This window comes from Dermochelys coriacea, chromosome 26 (assembly GCF_009764565.3).
Source record: "Dermochelys coriacea isolate rDerCor1 chromosome 26, rDerCor1.pri.v4, whole genome shotgun sequence".
NCBI lineage: Eukaryota > Metazoa > Chordata > Testudines > Dermochelyidae > Dermochelys > Dermochelys coriacea.
Window position 1 is genome coordinate 5,872,398 of NC_050093.1, and position 18,091 is coordinate 5,890,488.

General features: G+C 50.8%; 1 protein-coding gene across 1 annotated transcript; it reads right to left on the reverse strand.

Annotated features, from left to right (window-relative positions):
• Positions 1–230: 230 nt before the first annotated feature.
• On the reverse strand, positions 231–15,842 carry LOC119848768 (phytanoyl-CoA 2-hydroxylase interacting protein). Its single transcript, XM_038384969.2, has 5 exons — positions 15,336–15,842; positions 5,210–5,393; positions 2,856–3,030; positions 1,432–1,549; positions 231–875 (listed from the first exon to the last, which is right to left on the reverse strand). Exons 2-5 carry the CDS (start codon positions 5,372–5,374, stop codon positions 341–343), a joined length of 993 nt encoding a protein of 330 aa, XP_038240897.1. The 5' UTR covers positions 5,375–5,393; positions 15,336–15,842; the 3' UTR covers positions 231–340.
• Positions 15,843–18,091: the final 2,249 nt, after the last annotated feature.

Below are 18,091 nucleotides of genomic sequence, written 5' to 3' on the forward strand. Positions count from 1 at the left end.
TGGCGTGAATCAGATTAGCAGCCAGCTCAGGTGTTTCCCTTCTCATACTGACAGAGGTTTGTCTGCAGGAGTCAACGGAGGCCAAGATCCCATCTGAGCAGTACCGGAGGTCCTCTCCTACTAGGGCCGGGATCCTGCCAAGTCCATATTTACATTGGACAGCGAGATTGGAAATCCACAGTCCACGCTCACTCCAGCCACAACTCCCATACAGGTCCCGGTTTCCACCCCTGGCCCCATCCCAGACCACGTTCATTGCAGAGAGCCTCAGGTTAGTCCAGTCCTGCCTCATGCATGCCTCCCCCCACACGCATCCCCTCCAGCTCCCCCCCTCAAGTCACTAGCGCCCCACGCTGATATTGCACGTCTTGCAGCTGGGGTCCTTTTTGGCATCAGCAGTGGAGAGGCTCATGAGTTGGTGGCCGCTGATCTCTCCCAGTACGCCCAGGCTGAGGTCGACGGGCTCGGTGTATATGACCTCCAGGATGATGTCCTGGGCGTGGTGATAGACCAGCTCGCCGTCCTCTGTGCAGCAGGTCAAGAACTTGTTGCAGGAAATGTCCAGCTGGGGCAGGCGCTCCCGGCAGAAGTGGTCTCCCGGGGAGCCCTTGGGGGCCAGCACCAGGACGACGTAGTGGTAGGCGGTGTACATGCAGTAGAAGTCCGCAAAGTAGAGGTTGGTGTTGGGGCTGAAGAGGCGCTGGGCGGGAATCTGGAAGCGGTAGCGGCCGTAGGGTGAGTCCTGGGGAGGCTGGCCTGTGTTGAACTCGGTGTTGCAGCTGAAGAAGATCCCGTGCAGCATGCCGCTGGTGGGTGAGCCGTGGCTCCCGCTGTTGTCCTTCAGGGAGGGCTTCATCATGTTCCCACAATGCATCCTGAGAGGCAGGGGGAGAAAGAGTGAGCTGCAGCCTGTCAGCCCAGCGAAGGGGGTATGGCTCTTGTGCTCCATCTGCCACACTAGAGACTAGCTGCTCCTCAGGGTTACCCCAGCACGCCCCACTGAAATCTGGGTTCGGATACTATTTGCTGGTGTGGGTAGAACACAAGCTAGTGTTGGGAGACTAGTGGTTAGAGCAGGGGGTGGGATTGGAGTCAGGACTCCGGGGTTCTATTCCCAGCTTTGAGAGAGGGGTGGGGTCTATGGGTTAAAACAGGGGACTAGGCATCAGGACTCCTGGGTTCTATTCCCAGCTCAGGGAGTGTGTTTGAAATCAGTTTTACTTTAGAGCGGTGCAGATAGGTCTGGGACAGGACAGAGCCAGAGGGGAGATCAGCCTTGCAGTCCCAGCTCTGTGTTCTTTGTGCTCTCTCATTCTAGGTCAGGAAAACATCTCCTGGAGATGGTGCTTCTCCCCCCAGGCTCCCTGCATTTGCTAGGCTGGGTGCGTGTTCCAGCCCTGCTAGGGGAGCCTGGGCGGGTAGGGGTGTTACCTGACATGCTGGAAATATTCCTTGTGCTGGTTCCTATAGAAGACAGAGAATCTGAGCATCCTGCCCGCAATGAGCTCAGCCTTCTCCTGCAGCTGGGCCAGGTGCTCCTTGGCATAGTCTGCAAGGGGGAGGGAGACATTTGCCATCAGTGCAGCCAGCTCCCCTCCTACCCACCCCTGTGCAACCTGCCAGGCCCCTCCCCATCCCCTCCAGACAGCTGGCTCCCCCTCTGCACCCGTGGCAACCAGACAGCTCCCCCTCCCCATTCCCACCTTTCTGCCTCCATCTGATGGCTGCAGCCAGCTCCCCCCTCCCCTTGTTTATTCTCTCCCCTGCCTTTACAAACGGTTCCCACCCTTTCCCCTAACTGGCAGCAGCCAGCTCCCCCTGCCTTTGCTTCCCCCTCAGGGTACGACTGGCTCCCACACCCTAAGCCTCCCACTCTTCCACTGTTGCTCCACAAGACAGGATTTTGCTAGCTCTCACCTCCCCACCGCCATCCCGCTTTCCTGTCAGCCTCTGTTCTGCCCAGAGTCAGCAGCCCCCGCTGCTCTTGGGTTTTTTTATATGCCTTTAGCCCAGGATGCTCCCTCCCCTCTTGGGCTGTCCTGCACCCATTCCCCTCTTCTGTTCCCTTTCCCCTCACCCCTTCACCAGAACACCCACAGCCTGCAAATAGGCTCCTGCCCCAGGGGCAGAGGGTCTGTGACGGCAGAGGATGACCCTGGATGGCAGCACCATTGCCCCTGAGGTGCTGAGAGGACAGGGGATTGTTGGGGAACAGAGAGCTCCCTGGGAGGGGACGGGGGACGGGCAGAGGCACACACAAAGCCTCCCTCTGCTGATTGTCACTATGGAATTGAGGTGGAGGATCAGTGGAAAGGCTGTGGGGGGCTCCAACCTGTGTGAGAGCAGAGCAGGGGAGCAACAATTCCCCCCTATGCCCCCACCCCAGCTAATGCAGAAGAAAGGAAATCTACTTGTGGGCACCGTGCTGGTGGCAGCTGGTCTGTGCCAGCCCCCTCAGACTTGGCAGCAGGCCCATTAGGGAGCAGTCGCTGGCTAAGAGAAATGGCTGCACAAAGAGGCTGGAGCCCCAGGGGGGCAACCCATGGACAGCTCATTCTCATTTAATATTCAAGCAGCGTGAACCACCCCCCCGCCAGGGCTCGCACAAGCAGCATGAACTCCCCAGACCTTGCATAAGCAATATAACATGACAGAGTTTTTTCCCCCCAGGGCAGATCCAACGTGGGTCCACAGTGAACTCAGCTCTGAGAACCAATTCCCCTCTGTGGTGCAGCAGGCTGGAGATTCCCTCCCAAGGATGGGACGTAGGGGCTCATCACAGTCTGTGCCAGCTGGGCACGGACCATGTGGCTGAGGTTCCGCTACCAGTTATTGCACACGCAGGGCACACTCACCCCCCGTGCAGAACTCCACAGTCTCGCTCCAGCCAGACACCAGGTACTCCCCATCACTCTGCTTCACCGCTGTCTGCACTGCCACGCTGTACTCTGTCCTGGGGCTCAGGAACCAGTGGCCCCTCACAGTCATGGGCAGTGGGACTGCCTTAGCGACCAGCTTGGTGGGCACATCCTGTTCAAGGGCAAGAGCCATGCAAAAATAAACCAGGCTTGGGATCAAAGCAGTATGGCTAGTGATCCCCTCCGCACCACAAAGCCTCCTCCCACAAGGAGCATGACACCCGGGCCATGGTACCCTGGGAAATACAGCACCCATCCAGGAATAGCCTCAGAGCATTGCACAAGGCTGATCTGGCAAGACCCTCCAGCAGCTCTGCTGAACTGGAAGTGCATGCCCATGATGAACAGAGAGGCACGTCATGGAGACCTTGGGAAAACCCTTCTTAAAAACAATCCTAGTCTATTACAATGACAACAGCCATGGCTCCACAATCTGCTGTACAGTAAGCTGCATGACCTACTGGTGTGGAAAACTGTTGGATATATTGCTGCAGTGGCCACTACTCTAAAACAACTGTCACTATTAATACGTTGCTCTTAAATAGCATAGACTGACCGAGAATGCTGCCGAATTCTCTATAATAGAATACCACTGCTGTCTAGCATCACCCTCGCACTCGTTACTGTACTACACTGCAGAGGAGCACCGTTACTAATTTCTGTAGTATTTGTTGCCTAGTATCTACTGAAGTGGAATACTGTCATATCTGTTACTGCAGAGTATTATAATATTCATTAGCATGGTATTAATATCTGTGGAATACTCTGGTACTTGTTATTGCAGAATAATTTATTACCATGGTATTTACTGTTGTAGTACCTGTTACTGCAGAATATGTAAAAAAGAAAAGGAGTACTAGTGCCACCTTAGAGACTAACAAATTTATTTGAGCATAAGCTTTCGTGAGCTACAGCTCACTTCATCGCTCAAATAAATTTGTTAGTCTCTAAGGTGCCACAAGTACTCCTTTTCTTTTTTGCGAATACAGACTTACACGGCTGCTACTCTGAAACCTGCACAATATGTAGTATCTATTGATTCATTGCAGTGGAATATTGCAGTACTTGATATTGCAGAACACTGTTGTCATTATTGCCATGGCATTCATCACGGTGGAATACTGTAGTACGTGTTACTGCAGAATGCTGCGGTAGCCATTAACATAGTATTCAGTCCTATGGAACACTAATTCTTTTTCCGTTTGAGCCATGTCTGAGATGGTGCCTTCTGTGTTGCACCACTCAGGTGCCAATATACTTCCCACCCCACCCGGCAAGAGTTGTGCCCAACTCCTCTTGCATGCAAGATGGGCAAAGAGCCCTGGAAACAGCCAAACAAGCTCCGAGGTGTCCTGAAAACCTTTGTTTTAAGGAATAAATTGCCGTGTCAGTAGGCCACGAAAGCATCAGTGCAGTGCAGTGCTGTTTCTGTGGCAACGGCAAATGCTGAAGAGTTAGGAGACGTGGGGGAAAAAGACGCTTATTACTGGGGAGGGGAAAAAAATAATGTTTAGCATTAAATAGCATCACCGTGGTAACCATACTGCTAAAAGGATCCTGAATTAGTGACTCCGTGCCAGAGGGAGAAGGAAGAATGAGTAATTCACTCCACGTCTCCTCTGGTTCTGTGTTGGAGGGTAGGTTTAGCACTCTTCTCCATACTGATTTGCGGGGTACAGCTACCTCCTCACCAATCCCCACACTGGTTCACGGGAACAGGCCCCAAGTCTCCCAGGGCTCTGTCCCCCTGGCATCAACTCTCCTAGGCAAAACCTTTTAACTTCACAGAAGAGTTGGGTGGGGAAAGGAGGTTCTTTTTCCATTAAAGCCTGGCTCAGGCATCTCGGACTGGTGACACTAGTGGGCTGAGAGTCCGAGGGGCTGAGATCCAAATCCTCCTCCCACTGAAGGATTTTGACATCAGTAGGACCTGGATTTGAACCTGACTCTTCTAGTTACCCACAGCAGCAGGCACAGCGCCCCCACTATGTTGTCTCCACCCATGAACCCAGTCCCTACCCCAAAGGGACCCCTTCCATGCTCCATAGGACATGCACCCCTTGGGTCCTCCACTGAAGCTGCCAGCAAAGGGACCCAGTATGGAGGCATCTGGGATGCAGATACGCAGCTGGAGGAAGAGATGGCAGCTGATGGGCTACACGTGGAGTGACTCAGCGCTGGGCTGAGTACTCGGAGAACACTCATTGGCTGAGGGTGGCCACAAGCATCCAGTCGCTGCCCACGTTTTCCCCCAACCCCACCCCCACCGGGCCACCCCACCCCCTGCTCACCCTGTGTTTGAATTTATTGGAGTTCTTGTTCTCCTTCTTGTTGAGGTCGATGAAGTAGTGGGTGACTCGCTCCAGGTCTCCCCCATCCATGGCCCAAGAGATCCGGAACGAGTCGCATGTGATGTTGTTGATCTCGATGCTGCGGGGGGTGGAGAGCAGCTCCATGGTCCAACCCGCCTGGCTCCTACGGCACAATGAGGGGATCAGTACGGTGACAGGAAACCAAGGGGTAGAGGCCATAAAATCAATTGGCCTCATGACCAGATCCAGAGCCCATTAGAGGCAATGGACAGACTTCCCTTCACCAGAGTGGGTTTAGCCTCCAGCCCACAGCATGGCCCCAGCAGAACCCCCTGACCCAGCATGGGACTCCGTTGCAGCTTCCCATCCCTGATGTGAGAATTTGGGGGGGTGCTCTGAGGCAGCCTCTCTGCCAGCACGGGAGAGAGAATACTCCGCGGAGGTGTATGTTTACACAGCTATCTGGATGTACACACAGCTTCTGTGGGCACAACTCTGCCGATGGGGAGTGAAAATGCTGGCCCTAAATGGGGGGGGGGGCGCAGAAGAGCTGTGACTTGGGAGGCATGGGCGCTTGCATGGCTAGGAGGCCAACCTGGGAATGGCTGAGCACGGCCCAGCTGTAGAGGAAGGCTGACCTTGTTGTTAATGCACTGGCCCAGGACTCGGGGGGAACTGGATTCCATTCCTGGACTCCCTCAGCGCTTTACATATATCACTTACCATCCGATTTCCAAAGAGACTGTGCTGTGTGTCCACCCCTGATAGGCACCAGACTGGCAGCACACACCGTGTTGAGCGCTACAGAAAAATCTGGCCCCTGCTGTGGGTGGTGAACCCTTGAAAACTGATCCCTCACTGCTCTGTGCTTCAATTCCCCTGCTGTAAAAGGGGGGGCTACTGACACTTCCTTGGCGGGCCTCATCTAGCTAAGGTGTGAGCTCTGTGGGGCAGGGGCTGTCTCTGATCCTGTGGCCGTGCAGGGCCCAGCATGATGGGCAATGATCTCGGTTGGAGCTACTGGAATACAAGTAATAACACAGAGAATAGCTCTTCCCAAAGAGCAGCAACTCGGGCAGCTTCCGTCATTCTCACACTTCCTTTCCCCATGTATGTGCCCCTCTCATCGGAGCCCTAATTAATTCCATCTGAATCCATGGCGCCAGCTGAAGAGCGGGTGTCAGCCCACATGGAGGTTTGACAAAGCAGCCGGCACCTTGCAGGTGTTGGTGCCAGCAAGTATATCGCAAGCCTTGAACGGGACAGATTCAGAGCAGATGGTGCTGGGGAGGGAAGGGGCTCTAGGCCAAAAGACGCGAAAGGAGGAGGGATTTGAGGGGTTTTTTTTGTTTTGGAAGTAGAGGAATTGCAGGCAGGGAGGGGTTGGAGGCTGTGAATGCCAGGAGCTAGAGAAGATGTGAGAATGCCAAGAGGGGGATCGGTGTGGTATCTGGGTAACCCCCAGTTTTAACATCCTGGCCTTTGTCATTTCAGGCACTGCTTCTCACAGTGCTTAAAGCAGGTTGATTGCTGTTGTTGTACAGAGGGCAGGGTGCAATGACAGATGGCCATATGCTGCGGATACAGTGGAAGTGGGGGTTTCTTGCACATGCACGCAGTGTGTTGTGCATGGATCTGGCAAGGGAAAGTGAACAGCATATGCAGGGCATGCAAGGTGCATGTATGTGCAAAGAATGGGTATGAACCGGATGCAGATACTGTCCAGTAAGGTGTGTTTTGGTTGTGTAGGTGGTATGTTTGGAACATGTGCATACAAAGTACATGCGGTGTGTGAGCAGAGGTAACAGGTTCACATGACACCTGCATGTGTTACATGTGTGTGTAGTGGGCAGAACCCAAGGGTACATGTGGCATGGATGTAATGTGTGTGTGTTCATGCAACATAAGTGTGTGCTCTATGTGTAAAAAGGGCACCTGGTGAATTGTTGACATAGGCAGATTCACTCTGGATACAAGCCCTACATGAGGCCTGCTAATGAAGTGGGTTCTGCTATGTATTATTAGCTACTGATGGCTGCCAATAGGCAACTTTGAGGTGTACATGGAACCTGAGTGGTACAGGGGCAGAATTTCACGCAGCATTCAGCATGAGTGCAAACAGAACAGATTTCCCAAATGCACTCAGCCCCCAACAGCCCCCATGGTGATCCTGGGAGTCCAGTGTTCAGAAAAGCCCAGCATCCAACATCCGCTCAGCACGCTGAGCTCTGGGCCAACGTGTGGTGTCTGGAGAGGTTGCATGACATTATTTCTTCCATGCCTCTTTCATTTGCAGTGTTCTCAAGTCTGTGACCTTCATGGATGCCAGCAGCTTTGATGTAGGGATTATTTAAGAAGCAAAAGGAAAGACAGCCTAGGGCTGGCCTGAAGCTGAAGTTCCTTGTAGCATTATGAGGCCTGAGAGGAGTTTTTTCCATAAGGAGGAACTAGGCATGAGACTCTAAGCTCACACCCAGAGGTATAAATCAGGAGATATTTCACTTCCACCCACTTGGCACTGAGGGTGGTGGTGGGGAGATGTGACTTGGGGAGGCATGGGTGCTCTTCCCATGCAGCACTCCCTGGGCGGAGGGGAAGGTACCCTGCAACCCTTATAATCTGGGTGTTTCTCTTTAAAGGGATGGCACTATGTTTGCTTAACGTGGTGGGGGGGAGGGGGCGGAAGAAAAACAACAACATAGGACTTAGAGTTGGGGAAATGTATAATTACATGTACATGTTCTCCCGCACCAGCTGTTTGTGCTACAGGGAAAGCTGCTTTTATGCCCAAGGCCCAGCTAGCACTGAGGCCTCTGGGCTTGATTCTGGACTCTATCCTGCCACTGATTTGTTGTTTGATCTTAGGCAAGTCACTTCCCCATCCTGCTCTGTGCCTCACTTTTCCCATCTGAATAGTGGGGATATGGACTACTGCTCTATTTCATGGGGGCAGGGAGACTCTGCCCGTTGATATTTGTAAAGTGCTTTGAGATTGATCCTCAGATGAAAGGGGACAGAGGTATTATTGGCTGAGGTCGGGCACACCGAGGGGCACACTGAGTCAGCCCTGGTGAGTTTTGCATTCACTTCACGTTGCTCTGGCTTCTTTGGAAACAACTGTGCAATCAGTTTCAAAGGGTGAGGCTTTTATCTGGAGAAAACAGGTCTGATCGCCTGTGCTCCCGTGGGGAGGGGCACTGGGTGAATCACCGAGCAGCTAAAAGGCCTAATTCATCTTCCCTTTGCTCTTAGTGCCTGTGGCTGAGCCCTCCCCAGTTAAGGAGGCTGGGGCCTGGTCAGTGCTTGGATGGGCGAGCTGCTGAGTGAACAAAAGTGGTGCTAGCAAGTAGGCATAGGATGTTTGGAGTCAGTACTGAAAAGCTGGTTTCCGATGAGAAGTAAAATCAAGCTCTAACTAAGCTGCTGTGGCCATTAAAGATCCCTTGGTGTTTCTTCCATTAGCAAGACCAGCATCTACTCTCCCAGGGATTCTACACGGCCTTTAGAAGGATGGATTTGCAAATGTTTCTCTTTTCTCTTCCCCGCCCTGTTCCATCTCTCCCCTCCGCCCACCCCATGCTCTCTCCCATGGGCACCGGCTCCTGCAGCAGGATCACAGTTTGTTTCGTGTCAAATTTTCCTAATTGTCTTTCTTCTCTTCCCCCCTGCCGTGATAGCTCCTTTGTGTTTGGGAAGCAGGTGCTTTTATTTATAGCTGCCACATGAACAGCCCACACCTTCGCGTTTTGTTGCGATTTCTCAGAATTCAGCGCATCAGAATTTAACCCTGCGATGACTCAATATATCCAACCATAGGGAGTGTAGTTGTTGCACAGCAACAGGTGCTAGCTGAGGGGGGAAAGGCTGTTACCTGGGTGACGCACTTTTTAGAGGGTCAGTGCCACAGTTAACAAGGATCTGAGAAGGGCCGCTTTTGTTTGCTTATAGCTGCATGCAACAAAACCAAATGGCCATAAACTCTTTTTTAATATGAGGGGAAGAGGAGGAGAGGAGATGAATCCAGGCATCAGTTTAGCAACCCTACAATAATAACCAACTAGTGTCAAAGCAACTCGAGAATAACAATCAACCAGTGTGCACATCTCATAAGCAACCCTACAATAATAATCAACTGGTATGTAAAGCAACTTGAGAATAACAACCAACCAGTGTGCACAGCACTTCTGAAGAACCCTACAACGACAACCAACCAGTATGCACATCTCATGAGCAACCCTACAATAACAACCGAGTGTGCACAGCACTTGTGAAGAACCCTACAGTAACAACCAACCAGAGTGCACAGCCCAAGAGCAAATGTACAATAATAACCAACCAACATACACCACGCATGTGAGCAACCCTACAATAATAACCTGCCAGTATGCATAGCCCTGGTGAGCAGCCCTAGTGTGTGCCTCCACTAATACCAAACCATCATGCACATGGCTGAGAGCAATTGGGCGACAGGAGTGGCAGCCTGAGCCCACTGTGGACATGGTGCTGTTAACGACTGAATGGGAGATAATCCCCAACCCCAAATCTCTATTGGCTGGATTCTCCCGCCAACCACCGTAACATGGGCAGAAAGCTCTGAAAGCCACAGCTCTACATGGGTGGGGGCCCAACCAGTGTGAAGCACCTGCTGATAAATAGCCAGCAGCTGCTGCTGGTCTCAGCTGTGCTGTTTGCTCAGAGACTGATCCTTGGGGATCCGGCCAGGCCATTAACACTGTCCTTTAAATCAGCTGCAGTCCAACCTGCCAGCAGGCTGCCTGGTTTAATGAACAGAGCTGTATCTTGTGACTGTGGCTGAGGGCCTGATGCAAGGTTCCAGGGAGCAATTCATTGGCATCCTTCCAGCCCCGCTCGGCTCCAGCATGGGTCTCATTCACTCAGCACCCCCAGACATTACCAGTATTTTTCCTTTCTCTATTGATGCTTTTTTTCTCCCTTCTCTAGAGTGAATTTAGCTCTGGTGAAATGTGCTGGGCTGGCCGCACTGGGGAGGAGCAAGGCCCTCTGGCTCCAGGTCTGATGCCAATGGCTCTCTGGAGCAAGAGGGGAGTCCAGCCTCCATGCCGCATTCTGTCTTCGGCCTCCCTGCTGAGGCTGCTGGCAAATGAAAGGGAGGTAGTTGTGATGGTCAGTGGGTTTGTAATAGCCACCGCTGTCCACTGAGAACTCTCTACGAATTCACAGATCCAGTGCACTGATGCCATTTTCCTCCAGCACCTCCTGCTGGGAGAGGCTTATCTCTGCGGCATGATACTGTCCAAGGAGAGGAGGCTCTTTGTGCAAGCTCAGCACTTCCTGATGATCAAGTTTGGCTTCGAAGCAGCTGCATCAGGTAGGCTAAAAGCTCAGCCCTTTGGCTCTGTCTGGTTCAGGGTGGCAGAGGATGCAGGAGGAAGAACTTGGGGAGAAATTGCTCCAGAGCGATATTTCTCAGCCTGGCTGTTCTTTCCTCTGGTATCTGGAGGGAGGGGGGCAAAGGCATGGCAGCCAGAAGCGAGGGGTGAAGGAGGGATAAAACTTTGTGGCCCCTTGGTGTGGCTGCCTCTGCTCCCTGCACAACCTGTTCTTAGGGGGAAAGCACTGCCAGGAATCCAAACAGAGCGGGAGGGAGGCTGGGTTAGGCTTGGAGCCTGGAGCTCAGGAGCAGATGGAGAGAAAGAGAGCGGGAGGTGGATGGGACAAAGGAGGTAGAGGCTGGGGGAACAGACCCTGGACTCCCCCATGTGCCCTTTTGATGCACTTGGGCAGAGCTTGGCCAATGCACTTTACAGAGCTCAGAGCTGACCAGGCCCCTGCCCCACAGCACTTACAGCCCAATAATGGGCGGACAGGGAGGCTGGCTGAATGAATGATCTGAAGTGAAATGTGCCTCTCCAACCGCCATGCAGGGAGGCAGTCAGCATCCGGCTAACCTGGAGACCCATCTCCGCACCAAGCGGGGCTTAGCAAAGCATAAAACACTGTCAGAAGCAAGTGCTTGCTGCTCTGCTTTTGAAAGTGCTCCACAGGGATCTGGATGCCCTGAAGTCCCAAGTGCCATTGGAAGCTACTCAGCCAGCATTTCCAGTACAGGTCCTGACCTGCACTGAATGCACAAGCAGCTCTCACTGCGGATGCGGAGTGTGAGAGTGCACAGCTAGGGCCATGGGATTAGTGAGCAGTGTGATTCCTGTGTACCCCTTAGCAGGGTCATCCCTGGGTTCCCCAGCAGTAACACAGAACAGTCCAGAGGTCCAGTGAGGAACCCTGGTGTGGTGCATATAGAGAAGCTATGGTTTTGGAAGGGAAAAGATACACACACACAGGTCTCATCATGCATGGGTTGCCACCAAACAAAGTCTAATCTGCAGCCATGAGGTCAAATTTGGTGCAATGTGTACATGTGTTTTTATTACGCAGATCTTGGCAACGGGGATCAGTGAGGGGATTTGGATGGCCAGATCGGATCAGTCTCTGGCAGCAATTGGCATAATGTTCCAATCCATTGTTAGCACCAATTAATAAGTGGCGTTTGAAGAATGCATAGCAGGCTGTTTGGCTCGTCTGATGCACATGGGCTCATGCAAAGTTAGTCATAAATGCATGCAGATCTCCCACATGGGCAGAGACGTGAAGGCACGTGTGGCGATCCACAGAGAGAGGGAGAGAGGAAAAGGTGCATGTGAAGAAGGAGAGATTCCTACAGGAGCATGCTCAGATACAGAGAAGTGAGCATAAAGAGAGAACAAGCCTGGCAGTGCACAGACATGAAGACATACAGAAAGACAGCCACATCAGGCATGCATGCAAAGCTATTGTTTAGCTTGTGTATGCACAAGTAGACAGAGACACATACATGTATGGCAAAGCACATATATGAACAGCGACAGGCATATGCAGATACACACATGTGCAAGTAATTGCTTGGTCTCTGTTATTGGAAAATATATGCAGATATGTACAGGGGAAAAGGCACATACACAAATGGGGATGCACATGCATGACCAATTATAAAGAGACCCCTGACCAGAGCGACATACCCAACTGTGTGTGTAGCTGTCACAGAAAAAGAGCTGTACGCATGCATGTATAAAGCAAGGCATGAGTGAATAGCATTATATATATATATGTCCAGTAATGGAGAGGAAAACACTCATACTCAGGGAGATGCTGGTACACACGTGTGAAGCTAGTGCTTTGCTTCTGTGTATGCAAACGTGCATGGGGATGCACACACAGGAAAGGGGCAAATGGAAGCACATACATGTTGAGCGATCACCTTATCCTTGACAGGTTTCAGAGTAGCAGCCGTGTTAGTCTGTATTCGCAAAAAGAAAAGGAGTACTTGTGGCACCTTAGAGACTAACAAATTTATTAGAGCATAAGCTTTCGTGAGCGGATGCATTCCGATGAAGTGAGCTGTAACTCACGAAAGCTTATGCTCTAATAAATTGGTTAGTCGCTAAGTGCCACAAGTACTCCTTTTCTTTTCACCTTATCCTTGTACATGGTCAGAGAGGTGCCAATGTGCATGTACAAAAAGACATACAGACACATACAGAAATGGAGACACATACATATGCACGCCTGTGTAGCTCTCACTATATCTCCCTGCATGCTCAGGGCACACCGCACTGCCCAAACAGAGGCAGGCACATGTATGAGGTGCACATGCAGGCAAAGAGAGCCCAAGGAATGCACAGATGCAGCTGTCACTCCCTCTCTGTGCCTGTTCAGAGGCAAAGAAAGGCAGAGAAAGAAATATACAGAGACACACTCATGCAAAGACACTCACACAGGCTCAGAGGAACGAGTTACCTACGCTATGCATAGGCAGAGGAAGACCTGGACTGGGACATAAACAGATGTGCACATGTGTATGCACACACTCATGTAATTGTGCACACCCATTTCACACACACACACACGCACACACACACCCCACCCCGCCATTAAAGAGGGTTCTGTTCCAACCTCTGATTTGTAAATTAAAAGCCACTTGACTAAAGGGGAATGAGGAGCCTTGGCCAGTACTCAAGGGAGATAGTTCCCACACTTCTAGCCCAGATCCAAAGCAGGGTATGGAGAGAGCCAGGGAAATGCAGAATGTGTGTGGGAGGAATGGGGAGGGCGCTGGTCTCCTCAGGGACTGATGCAGTACAAGCCTAGCAGCCTACCTCTGATGTGAATGCCACTTCAAAAGAAGGGACGTGGGAAGCAAACCTAGCCCGTCCCAAACCCCTGCCTCATGATGGGGACAATTCTGACCTCCTTGGCTTGTTCCCCTGCATCTCTGCCTCTTTAAACTCCAGTCCCTCTCCCCACATCAGCCACCCATAGGGTCTCCTTCCAGCCCTCTTACCCTCTCTCAGAACAGCAGGCTCCATTTTCACCTGTCTGAGCCAAACCAGGGAGATGGAGCAGGAGGCTGTTGGAAGAGATGTGCTCCCTGCTGTTCAACAGATTGGCTGGGTGGCCTAGGGTTTGTACTGGCTGCCTATAGGAAAGCAATGGCCCCCTCTGTCCCCTAGGCTGTTGCAGAGAGAGTAATTCCCCGAGCAAAGCCTGCCAGCAACTAGAGAACCTGAGCTGTAGGGAGCCAAGGTCACCAAAGGCAGCATGTTACCGAACCTCAGAGATGAGTGCAGGCAGTATGAGGGTGCATCTTATAACCCCCCACTCGCATGCAAGCCCTCCCTCCTCACAGCCCTGTCACCCACATGCAGACATACTCCCCACTGCCTGTACACAAGCACATACATATGATCCATACATACCCGCTCACAAGCAGGTACACACAAATAGATGCACACCCATTCACAGCCACTCAAACACCTGAGTATACACACACACACGCCTATGGAAACATACATAACGACAGGCATACAAATACAAACACACCAATTCACATTAGTGCGCACAGCCACATACATACACACACATTTCTAACTGTATACGCACAAATACAGTCACACAAACACATATGTATGCATTCATACAAACCCACTCACCCACATATATTCACAACCACCCATCCACAAGCACATACATATTATGCATCCATGCACACACTCACAACCACACACATGTATCCACTCATATCACAATCAACGCATCTGCTCACACCCTTGTACACATAAGTACATATACACCTGCTCACAATCACCCATAAACATGTATACATAAAACACATCCCTATATATACATACCATACATACCTCCACATGCATGTCCATACATGCAAACGCAGAGAAAACCATGCACATGCATGAATCAAACTCATGCATAGACATCCATTAACATACATACATACACACCCTGCACCCATATACTTGCGTACACACTATACAATCATGCACATACAGTACATACACACCCATTCAGAGATACTCCATACTCACATATATCATGCAAGCACACCCACCCACTCACAGACACCCATTAACACATATATATGTACACCCCCCCCTACATACATCTATGTACACCTGCACACAGACACACCAATCTGGTCTCTAGTGGCAGCTCTTTTTAAGAGCATGGGATTTTAGACTGTCAGAGCTGCATGGCACATTAGCCCCCATTCATGGAAACCCAGTTAAAGTTCTCCGATCTTCCCCATTCCGATCGGCTGTGTCGTGAAGAAAGGAGAAGGTCGTTTCCTTGGGGAGAGTGAAAAGCAACGTGATAGGTACAGCTGTCTTCTCAAGCCCTTGGAACAGATTCCAGGGCTTGGAGAGATTGACAGATGGGGCCCTTGCCTGGGCTGCTTAACCTCCCTTCCCCTGCTGTACTGTCTTATTATATGGGGGCTTTTGCTGCCTCAGGGTTTCTGAAGCACCATCCTCTCTATTATCACTTACCTAGTGCTTCCTTTCCTCCATGCGCTTCACCAGACTTGACCAATTAATCCCTGGGAGGGAGGGATTTCTTTCTCCCATTTAACAGATGAGGAAACAGAAACATAAGTGACTTGCCCAAGGCCACGCAGTGAGTCAGTGTCACATCTGGGCTCAGCACTCCGGAGTTCATGGCACCTGGTCTGGTGCTCAGAACCACACACACACACACACACCCCATCTCCGAGTACAAGGTACAAGTGCCTTACCTCTCTCCACAGGGAACCTCTGACGCTAAGAAGTTAGTGTGGCTGCCTTGAGTATTAAATGTGTGTCAGACACACAGCTGGGGTGAGGTTTCTGCTTCACAAAAACTTGGCTGCAAAAGCAGTCTCTCCAGCTAGGTGCTGCTGCTTCCCATGCAGTCCCCTGCCTCCTGGGCTAATGCTGCTCCTCTGCTTCCGGCTGCTATTGCTGCTACCCAGATTCTTGCAAGTGCTAGGAAACAGCAGACACCCTAAAGAAGAGGAGGAAAAAAAAAATCAAAGCAGCATGGAGGAGAAAAAATATACAGTCCTTCTCCACCAATCAGGTCTCAGGCTGCAAAGCATCAGGTGATGAGCAACCACATTCCCTGCCTAGTTTCCCCAAGCTGCATCCTCCCGCTGTGCAGGGATAGCAATGTGAAATTATAGAGGCTTTTCCTGTGGTGGAGGGTGGGGAGTCACAGGATCTTGGGCAGGATATGGGGTAGGGAGGGGAATGCGGCCTCAGGATGGGTGCAGAAGTGTGACGTACTGCACGCATGGTACCAAAAATGGGGAGAGATTGGTGGTCACTAAGCAACGCTGAAATCTTCTCTGAAACTTCAGAAGAATGGGCCAGACTCAGCCACTGGTTTGACAGGAGTTGCAGCAGTGATGTATTTGAGCAGCTTTAGGCACCATGCTTGCATTTATACAGCAAGCCCTGACTTTATTCACACCTGGAAGCTTATTGGTTAACTGGGAATTGTTAACTTTGTTGGAACCTCAACCTTATTCAAAGTCAAAATTTTTCACAATCCCCTTATATTTACTATAAAAGTAAGAATAAGAAATGTATTGATGATAATATAATCCCATGTAATTTATATGTGTGAGTGTTTTGAGAGGTTGGCATAGCAGACTTGTCCTTGAAGGGGAAGGTTTTGTGAGGAGTGGAGAAGCGAGATTTTCTTTGCTTTAGAACTGTAGTAAAATTTTCAGTGCTTCATGACCCCTCTGGCTGCCTTTCATCACACACATACACTGTCCACATCCCACCGTGGGGTTGCAACCACTCATTTGAGAAGCGCTATCCTTATGGGTAGAGTGGGGTAATTATCAGGATTCCTGGGTTCTGTTCCCAGTGCTGGGAGGGGGGTGTTCGATTCATAGAGTTTAAGGCCAGAAGGGACCATGAGATTATCTAAACTGCCCTCCTGTAGATCACAATTTCACCATGATGCTAGTATGGAGCTCAATGTGTTGTGTTTGGCTAAGCCATCTCTTCCAGAAATGCAGCCAGGCTTATGTGAGTTCCTCAGCCGGAAGGCCCCTCAACATCCTGCCAGGGCTCCTCCTGGTGCAGGGAGTGCAGTACAACTTGCAGAGGAATCGCAGAGAGCGGAGGTGGGCCTGGGATGCTGGACTTTCCCTGCCCACATGGTGGAACAGTTTCACATTCCTAGTGGCTTGGATGGAAAAACCGGACGGTCAAGTGAAGGGATTTCAGGTTGAATGGAAGTCTCTCCATTCTCTTCCCCGACCCCACAGCTGCCCCATCGTGTCACAGAACAGCATCCCCTGGTCTGCAGCTGGGACCCGCTCAGTTGCACATTGAGTAGAGGTAACCGAGATGCTGGTAATTATATCATCCACTTAGCTGTCAGCAATTCAAGGGCAGCCGGGATGCTACCACAGCTGCCCGGCAGAGCTCCTAATGATGTTTCTCTGTCACTGTTCCCTCTGTTAGAATCAGAGCATGGCGGAACTTGCAGCGCTGCCAAAGGATAGTTCACCTGTCCTAGCCTTGGGCTTCCCTCAGCCTTAGGCTCATTGCCAGGGAAGCAGAATGGGGGCAGGGAGAGAGCAGGTGTGAGGGATACATGTGAATGGTCATCTCATTGAGTGTTTGTGTGAATCTCCGTGTGTGTGAGTATTTGCATAAGTGTGCAACTGCTTATGAGTGTACATTGATTTGGCACCTAGATACCTTGGGCACCATCCCTCTGCTTGTGTTACCCCTGTGCAGTGAAGATCAGCTATGACCTAGTCCCTGTGCTCCCTCAGCGTGCAAGTTGTACCAATTTACAGCCCACGTAGATTTAGTGATATGGAATGGCCATATATGCCCGCTGTGATTTGGCTCTGTGTGTATGCGTGTGTGAGTAGGAGCACAGAGGTAGGAAACAGCTCAGGCCTGGACCAAGTGAAAGTCACCCATTAATTCTTACTAAGTGGGCCCAAGTGGTTCATTGGTCTTGGACTGGCCTGCAGCACAGGGGAGAATTCACCTGAAGAGCAGATGTGATCCTTCTAAAAGGTTTGTAATTAGGCATTACTATCATCAGCTTATTCTGGACAAGCAAATCTGAAATTTCCTCTCTGTGTTCTGTTCCCCACCTACAGTGCATAATGAAAATTAAGGTTAATTAGGAAAGGATGAATCTAGAGGTACATGAGAGATTGTCAAACTTCTAGAAAGTATTTTTTGTAAGTGTGGCTTTGTGAAACGTTTGTGAGTTTTGCAAAATGTCTAACTGCATTCTCAGCTGATGCAAATCAGCATAGCTCCATTAAACAGATCCCATGTATACCTTTATTTTTCAAGGGAACTCTTACTGAAAATGGTGAGACCAATTCTGATCTCCTTTACACTAGTATCAACATGGGATCTTTCTATTTATTACTCCGAATTACACTAGGAAAAGTGAAATCAGAGTTGGACCCATGCATCTATTTCTAATGAAAAGAAAGCCTGTGCTATGCAGAGAATAGAGATT